This window comes from Saccostrea cucullata, unplaced genomic scaffold (genome assembly GCF_032062105.1).
Source record: "Saccostrea cucullata isolate Sc308-1 unplaced genomic scaffold, CSIRO_AGI_Scuc_v1 ctg1399, whole genome shotgun sequence".
Lineage (NCBI taxonomy): Eukaryota > Metazoa > Mollusca > Bivalvia > Ostreida > Ostreidae > Saccostrea > Saccostrea cuccullata.
In genome coordinates this window covers 82,501-92,360 of record NW_026940060.1, presented here as the reverse complement: position 1 = coordinate 92,360, position 9,860 = coordinate 82,501, and the positions used below count along the sequence as shown (strand labels likewise).

Below are 9,860 nucleotides of genomic sequence, written 5' to 3'. Positions count from 1 at the left end.
ATACATGTTTTTTATAAAAGTAAAACATTTACCGCTAATGCCATTATTCAAAAGTTTGTACCAAAGCCCATTTCTCCACACAGTATAGAATGCCTGTTTGAAATCAATAAAAGCACAAAAAAGTTTCTTTTTGAGAGACATCACCATGTTTGTAAGAAAATGTAAACTAAGTATATTGTCCAAGGTAGAATAACCTTTCCGAAAGCCAGTTTGACTTTCGCTAATAAGATTAAAGTTCTCTACATAACTTTCCAAGCGTTTACATAAAATGGAGGTAAAAAGCTTACCAAGGCAACTTAAAAGTGTTATTGGACGATAATTTTCTGGATTTGTTGGGTCACCTTTGTTTTTAAAAATCGATTTGACAATACCCGTGAGCCATTCGTCTGGAATGATTCCACTATCAAAAATCAAATTAAACAATTTCTTATATACAGGCAAAAATATAGCTATTGTTGATGAAATATGTTCGTTTAACAACTGGTCGTAGCCTGTGGCCTTATTATTTTTCAATTTTTTAACTGCACATAAAATTTCTTCCTCACTAATCTCAAAATTCAAAAAAATCATCACATTCATGGCTATCTGTTGGGAAGCTTAGAGTGTCGACATCTTCTATGTCATTGTCATGACCTTCATTGATGCCCTTCAGAAAATCAAACATAGAATTAATATCTACAGCACATTTATTTGACGCATTAGGACCATTTAAAATTTTCCAGTAATCTCTTGTATTTGTTGAGCGTAATGATTTCAAGTTTTTTGTTATGCCTTTCCTATAATCTTTTATACATGAATCCAAAATCTTTTTATAGTTTTTACTTTCTAATTGGAGGTTAGCTTTATTTTCTAAACAAGAATTTTTACTATTCAATCGCTTTGCCAAATGATATTTCTTTCTCGCTGTCCTGCACTCTCTATTGAACCAGGGTTTATTACGTTTGTTTTCACAATTATTTTTCTTAAAATTACGACTAAACCCAAATGTTGATTTAGCTGTGTTTAAAAATATACCACATAACTTATTAGTAACATCGTTTAAAGTGTCTTTACTAATGTTCTTTGTTTCTGTACTACTGGTCAAAATATCTAACTCATTCTCTATGTCCTTAACCTTAGATATATCCACATTCTCTGGGAAATGTTTTGCTTGGTCTTGTGACCATAGTTTTACACGTGCCTGATTTTCAACAATATCTTCACACCTGTGTTCTGTGAAAAACGCTGGTAAAATAGAAAATGAAACTGGATTGTGCACGTCCGAATACAAGTTACAGAAGTCAGAGATACCAAATCTTGAATAATTTTAAACAGAGGTGCTGTGGCAACCACATAATCCACCGTGCTACTACCCTTACAAGTTAAACCTCCCACGTATTTATCACTACCAACACGACCATTTACAATATAAAAATCATTGTTTTTGCAAAAATCAATCATTTTGTATCCAAAATTATTAACATGGGCATCTTGTACTATCCTATGGAGAGGAATCTTAAAGTTATCAAAAATAATAGTTCTGGTCTCTATAGCTGTCTTAAAAAATTCCTCACATTTGTGTAATTCTAGCTGAAAATCATCAGCTTCAAACCAGTCATGCATATTACCTACTCTGGAGTTAAAGTTACCCATTAAACACACATATTTGCTGTCTTTAGATATGGAAATTAGTTCACTCTCAATGTCTAAAAAACAATCTGCAGATGCATATTTACTGCCTTCCGGGGGCAGGTACACGACACCAAATATTGCATCTTCATCAGTATTAAACAAACATTTACTTATCTTAAACCAAAGAACATATTTACAAGTGGTGTTCAATATTTTTACATGTTTAACCAAACTATCTCTTACAGCTAAAATAATTCCTCCTGATCGAATTTTTGATAATTTTTGTCTATTTTTCATAAATAATGTAAATCCTGGAATCTGAATTATATCAGCGTCATCAGTTCTTGTCTCGGTAAAGCCGATAATATCGAATTTGGAGATGTGATCTAAAAATTCACTATAATTGAGTTTATTTTTAATTCCGCACACATTTAAACTAAGTAGTTTGATAGAGTTGTTTGCTGACCTCTGGCCTTCCGCGCTCTCCTATTTCGTCGGTGTCGAAGATTTCCTAAAGCGTTTGTTTCCCCGTGGGGGTGGTGTAGGATTGTCATTATTGGCAGGCCCACGGCGCGCCCCGGACGTCCACGGCGTGCTCCTGGAACTCTCGGACATCCTTTGGTTGGGGTAGTTCAGGGAGTTGACGTGTTCCTCTGTATCGCTGGGTTCATACATCTTACCATCAATGTACAGTTTGTCCACAACAAGTTTCACACGTTGATTGTTTTTCATCGCCTTGCGCATAACTGGATACAACTTGCGCCGTTTCTCCTCTACCTCCGGTGGAAATTGTTCATTCACCCAAATGTTAGATCCCTTAAGTTTGAGTGGGGCACGTTTACGAACGAATTCCCGATCTTTATAAAAACTAAACTTTGCCACAATGTTCCTTGGCTTGGTTCTGTACTCATCAGGTTTTCCTAAACGATGCACTCTCTCTAAGGGAATTTCGTCATGGATTTTTAACTTGTTTTTCAGGAAATCTCGCAGAACTTCTTCACAGTTTTCCTCTCTGTTTTCTGGAATTCCGGTGAACACTAAATTATCTCTCATGGACCTGCTCTTTAGATCGATCACTGATTTATGTAATTCACGCTGACTGTTGCTTAAATCTGTAATATCATCAGTTAATTTCTTGTCTAGATTGGCTGTCTCAATTCGAATAGCTCTCAGGTCTTGATCTGCGTGGGATTTTACATTCTCAAACATATCACTCATGGACTGAGCACTAGCTTCAACGGACGACACGGTCTGTTTCACATCTTTGACCTCACTCTCAAATTTGTTTACCCTGTCATTCAATGTGGATATGGAGTCGGTTATTACTTATAGATTGAAAGTGTGTCATTTTATTTTCAATTTCACACAACCTTTTGTCAAGTGATGTGTTATTGTTTTCAATGACTGCAAGTCTTGAATTTATTTGCAAAAGAAGCTCGTGTAGTGTCCCAAGAGAAATTTCTTTCTGGGCTTTTTGAGATTCGTCATTACAATAAGCTGGGTACATAACAGAATGACTTTGAGATAGTATATTCGCAGTATCTGCCATCGATGTTTCAGACATGATTTCGTATGACAAGTTCATCTATCTGATCAGTTACATCACACACAGTACACACACGGTAGTCCTTACTAGACATGCACGTTCAAGAATCACCACTGAACACTATTCAATGATTCTATTGTTTGCTATGGAACGCCATCACTGCCTTATAGCATACAACTGTGCATTTATTACGTCAATTTATCATTACGTGATGTGAACATATCTTTACGTTATGTCCATTTTTTAAGGGATGATGAAAATATATCTTAACATCATGTCAATGCTGCATTACATGAGGTAAATACATCCTTTCATTATGTCAGCACTTCATAACTTGAAGTAAAAAATTCATTATGTGGAGTGATAATGTGTTTACATTGTGTTAAAACTTTATTACGTGAAATGAATGTTTCTTTACATCATTTCATTTCTTTAATATGTGAGGTCAAAATTGCATTACGTCAAGTAAATTGTGTTTTATAATTAAACTCATCATCACATGAAGTCAAAAGCCCATTCCTTTTTGAGAGTGTATATTTCTATTATATCAAAGCATTATTACGTGATATGGATTTACCTTTATTTTACGGCGAGGGCATCATGATGTGAGGTGAACACATCTTACCTTTATGTCAGTGCTTTATTACGTGGTGTAAAAAGTGTATAACATAATGTGAACATATCTTTATATTATATCAACACTTTATTACATTATGTCAAAACTCCATACCGTGATGTGGATATATTATAACGTTATGCCAATTCTTTCTTATGTGATTTAAAAATATCTTTATATTGTGTTAACTCTTTATCATGTGGATTCCAAGTTCATTACCTGATGCAAAAATACATTTACATTATCTCAAAGCTGTATATCTAGTATATAATGAATGTTGACGACCGTGTTTTAATGACTGGTAAGAAAGGGGGGGGGGGTCGTGATTGATTAGGACAAATTACAGGCACATAATATCAACCCCCCTCTTTTCCCAGACATAACTTTACTATAGAAAATGTAATGTTCATTGAAACTGTACAGCCCCCCCCCCACCCCCACTTCTTGTTGAAATATAGTCCACTAAGGGTAATATAATATATCTGGGAAAAAATAGGATTGATTGAAGTTGGACCACTCTCCCCGAAATAGGATTTTCGGGCTTGGACATTTTTTTCTTGGCTTGTCTAGTTTTTTTCGGATAAATGATTTTTTTTTTACTGGCTGACCTCCTCTTTCAAAAAAATGATGCTACGTCACTGGAGTTAGTATTTTTTTTAATCATTCCAGGGCCAGAATTCTATTACAAAAATCTACCAGTCGCTCATCTAAATCAATAGAATATGCCTTAGTAAGCATGCATGGGCACATATCAGTGGCAGATATGGGAATCTTGAACAAGGAAGGGAGACGGTATATGGTTGGGGACCAAGGGCGGAAAGCGGAGAAGCTCTCAGGCTTTATAGTTCTATAGAAAAAGTTTTCAGCTTAATTCAGCTAAACTTAATGTGAAACTAATGCAAAGTCCTACAACGTTTAAGACTTTTATAAAAAAAAAAAAAAAAAAAAAACTCAAAATAAAAAGAAAAAAATGATTGCTGCACGACTCATAATATTTGATTTATTTAATTATCAGATTAAGTAAACACCATTGAATTTAGACGTGACTTTAATTCACAGTCGCAGTATTGAGGCTTTGCATGTTTCAAGATTGTCAATCATTTGTCGCTTAAAGTTTTCATTTAAAGATGTCATTCAGAAATCGCTGAGAATCTCTTCTACAACAGTTTTCTCTCCCGCCATTTTAGTGCCTGCGGAACGCGGAAAATACGTTATGCTCATATAAAGGCCGAGGATACCCGCGTTCGCATAACGTAATAGTGAATCGACATAATGTAGAAGAGTGCGCACAGTATGGCATGAGCTTTTCACATCAGTTAATAAAAACTAAGATTGTCATGAAAAGTAAACATAACGAAATGCAAGTTGACGAAATAAAATTGTAGTATGTGTAAATGTCATAAAGAGTCGATATAATGTAAAGGAAAGTTAACACGATGCAATAGTAGTGTGGGTTAATGTCATAAAGAGTTGACATAATGTAATGGAAGGTTGGCACTATGCAATAGTAGGGTGGGTTAATGTCATAAAGAGTTGACATAATGTAATGGAAGGTTGACACAATGCAATAGTAGTGTGGGTTAATGTCATAAAGAGTTGACATAATGTAATGGAAGGTTGACACAATGCAATAGTAGTGTTCTGCTATAAGGCAGTGACGGCGTTCCATAGTTTGCGAAATACACAGTACAGTACAGTACATCAAAACTCACCTAGGGGATCCATATATCCCGTTTTTATATTTCTTGAGGATAAGAACTAGTTCTCGTAGATTTTCAACTTCAAATTACACTAAAAACACATCTACACCCAGATTTCACACAAATTTTCCAGAGCAGATTCAGAACACCGCCATACTGGCTTTTACATGTTACTTAGTAAACATGGTAAAGGCAATTAATTTCAATCAAATTGTTTTCTGTGTTTGTATATTAACATGCATCTATCAACAAGCGTTATATTTCTATTATCGCAATATTTTAGTGAAACAAAATTTTAATCATTTAGTTAGAAATTAGAAAGTTATTCGTTTCTATGCCCGGTCCACTATTCAAATTACCGTCAATGTCCTAATAATTTTTTTCCAAAAAAAACTTAATTGTCTCAATATACATGTAATGCATGTTGAATAATCGAATCAAATGTCTCACTAGAAAAGAGGACCCCAATCCAATATAACTAGCCTAAACAAAATGATAACAATAGATATGATACCGTTTAAAAGGTTAACTTGTGCCAGAAGCTGGCTAACATCCTGGATCTCATATTTAGACTTTCATCATTTTACAGAGGAGTCTAAGAAAAACCATTTTACTTTCAAAAGGAATTGGGTTTACAAAACTGGAGACATTTTGAGCTACCCAGGTCAAAATTGTGGAAAACCCATATAGTTGTTTTATATAGGTGCAAAGTTCGGGGGTCTGGCTAACATCCTGAATCCAATGTTAGGTCTTCGTTATTTTACATGAGAATGGGTCACGGGGGCTTTTTGCATATCGCACTGTATGTGTTCTTGAGAAGGCGGGCTTCTTATTTTAGCACCTTTGGCTTGGACAACGATGCGCTAATTGAATATGCTAAGAAATCATTTCTTATAAAATATACGGTGAATTAGTGTTTTACGCTAATTTACGAATGAGCTAACAATTTATTACCTTGTTTCGAATACGCCAGTTCATATGTACGTATATTACTACGCAGTCATTTGTCCGTCGATTATAGGGTAAACTGTTAATACAAATAACTAACGTTTATAAATTGAAATGCTCAGTGCATTCAAGTCTATAGTTTCCTCTACAGCTGTAGCAAAAGTTTCGATTCAGTGAGAATCTTTCACAATTTTATACTTGTTGATTCCTTTTCCAGAACAACTACAGTAGCGGATACCGGAACAGGTGGTGCAAGAGAGCCGTTTTCTTACATAGTGCATATTATGATGCTGACATTCACCGCAATATTGATAAAGATATAGAATATAGAAATTTAAATACTGGAGAGGATTTTCAGTAAACAACCTTACAGGAAAGGGAAATTTTGGTTTGCATGACTATCATCAAAGCTTATAAATTAATTTAATTTTAAAAAAGAATCGCATGAACAAGGTAAGCTGTAAAATCACACAACAAAAATTTTATTTACTGAGTTTATGACAGTTTTGTCACACCTGAGAGTCGAACTGATCACCTGTTGATTATAGACCAAAGACAACAGTTCAGTAAATCACAAAAACGAATTCTGTACAGGAGCTCAATAAGCAAGTGTTATTGCACCTTTAGAAAGTGTTTCCTATATATATACGAATCTTAAGCACTGGTTTTCATAATTGCATTTATAGATTTTTATTCACAATACATATTTACATGTCATTGGTCAATTCCATAAATGTCGAATACAAACGATGCAAATTCAATATCTAGCCTGGGCTTAGAATTAACAAGAAAATATAATTTGAACAAAATATGATCAACTAGTGAAATGTTGTGTAATCCCATTACCACATTATTGTCAATGTACTGTATTCAAAATACCGGTATAAAGCAGAGAATTTTCAACTCTATGACAATGTTTAACAGTTAACAATTTTAAATATAGTAAATTGGCTCAACCAGGTTCATGTTCGGTACATATTACATTTTCATGCAGAATATTTATCAAGATATTGCCAAATTCACGATTTTTTTTCTAGTATTTTGTAAAATGCAATCGACTTGGGATTATCTTTTTCAAAGAACATATTTACATGCTTTTTATTTTTTTTCTTCTTTTTTTTCCTTATTACGTATGTGTGTGAAAGTAAGCTATTGATAAGCTTGAACTAATACAATTGACATGTTTATTTTCTGCATATATTTGCAGTGTTAGTGGTCCCTAAAGTATGGAATTTTTATCAGGGAAATAAAACACCATTATTATTTTTTAAAGGATAAAGGTAGCACTAAAACATATTCTACATTACTAGTATTTATTTTATGTATATATCTTAGCACGATATTAATTTTAATTCAGTTTAGAACTAATTAACATTTGCAATACTAACACTATTAGAATATGAACATTTTACCAACTGGTGTAAAAATTGGTGAAAATGTTCATTGAATATTTACTAGTATCTTTTTATTCTTTTGGCTAAAATGTTTATTGAAATATCCATGTAAAACTTTCGCAAAAATGTCCTGCAGTCACCTGTGATGTGCCTGATGTTAAAGTAACCACTAATCAATGAGCGAAAAAAAAACTTGATATATTATATGTGTAGTAATAAATAACTTTGAAACCCGGTTACCGTGAATGAGTCTGTATGTTTGTTGTATCACGTATGTAGATAAAATGTTGTCTTTTTGAGTATATTACAACAATATTATATGATGAATTACTATCTTGTAAATTCAGATGAAATTTTTTTTCTACTTATGCCCCCATAGCAAAGATTTTGGGGTATATACTTTTTGTCCTGTCCATCCGTCTGTATGTCTGTTTGTCCGCAAAAACTTTGACTTTTCCTTTAATTTTTGATTGGTTTGAAGTATGGCTTTAATTCACCTTTCAAATGTAATTTCCTTGAAACAAGCAAGCCCTTTCTTTAGTTCAAAACATACATTATTTGATCTCTTGACCTTGGAGTTTACACTCCTTTGCAAAGATTTACCAAACTTTGATCTAGGCCATAACTATAGATAATTGGTGCTATTGTCTTCATACTTCACATGTGTTTTGTTTTATAGTGATAAGACCCTCCAAGAACACATTTTTGACTTTTAAAACCCTGAAATTGGAGTTTGACCAACTTTCAAAAATCTTTAACCTTGGAATAACTTATGAACAGTTAATCTATACAAAACGTATTTATACAATTAATACTAGGATCTTCATATTCTAGAAATGTGTTTCTTGTATTTCTTGTGAAAAGGCCTTCCTTTGGATACCAACAAATTTAAGTGACCTTACCTTGGAGTTTGAACTACTTTTGAAAAACTTTAACATTGGCCTTAACTTTTAAACACTTGGCGCAAGGGCTTTAATATTTCACATGTGTATTTCTTATGACAAAGCCTTCCCCTGGATATCTTTAATTTGACCCTTTGATCCACATTTCAAAGACTTTGTCCATAAAACTTGAATGGTGGTAAGTGCTTATGATTTTATATTTCACAGGTATATTTGTTTTGACAGGTCCTTTCTTAGGGTAACAATTTCAGCTCTTGAAATTGGAGTTTGACTCGCATTTGAAAAACTTAAACTTATGAAAATCTGCCATACGGGGGCATCAGTGTTTAACAAACACATCTTATTTTCCCTTTTACATATGTGTGTGAAAGTAGAGTAAAATTAGCTTGAACTAACAAAATTGTATTTTTTCCATATATTTGCTGTGTCAGAGGTGTAAATTAATTTAAATTCTCATTGTAATCACAAGTTTACGCTTTGAATAAATTCTTAACATACATCATACTAGTTTTATGTTTCAATTAGTTGATTCCTTGTCCAACAGACAAAAAATTGGTCAACCTACGAATAAAAGGTTTCAAATCAGGCAAAACAATGGCCAATAAACTACCAACTGTCGCCCGAAGGCAGGGACGTAACTAAGGGGGGAGAAGGAGGCAAAAGCATACAAGTAACAATACCCTTTTTTCTTTACTCTCATTACCTTTACTGCAAGATAAAGTGGGGGAAGGAGCAAATAACCTTTCAATGAACAAATTCAATAGTAAAAAGAGTTATTTTGGAAAAAGGGGGTGTGGGCAGATAATGTGATATCTCCATATTGCAAGAATTTAAAGGTGCATAGACACAGATTGAAGTGAAAATTTTCTCAAATTTTCTGTATAATATTACAACTTATATATTCCAATAGCATTTCACAAGGAAATATAACAAATATCTGTTTTTCATTTTGAAGTTATTGAAACTCCAAATTTCTGGTCGGGTTTGATTAACATGTCCTTGCATTTCCGCAGATTATAATTTTATTCTCAATACTTAAGAAAAGTGTAAATTTTGTTGTATATTAGTGAAATAAAATAAAACTATAATATAAAAAATTCAGAGTAAATATTTTCAAAAGGAAAATGTGCTCACAGTATATTG

At 33.4% G+C, this 9,860-nt stretch overlaps 1 protein-coding gene across 1 annotated transcript; it reads right to left on the bottom strand.

Annotated features, from left to right (window-relative positions):
• Positions 1 to 2,097: 2,097 nt before the first annotated feature.
• Positions 2,098 to 3,175, bottom strand: LOC134254691 (uncharacterized). Its single transcript, XM_062737231.1, has 2 exons — positions 3,103 to 3,175; positions 2,098 to 2,936 (listed from the first exon to the last, which is right to left on the bottom strand). The coding sequence occupies exons 1-2, from the start codon at positions 3,173 to 3,175 to the stop codon at positions 2,098 to 2,100; spliced, it is 912 nt and encodes a 303-aa protein (XP_062593215.1).
• Between the last annotated feature and the right edge of the window lie 6,685 nt (positions 3,176 to 9,860).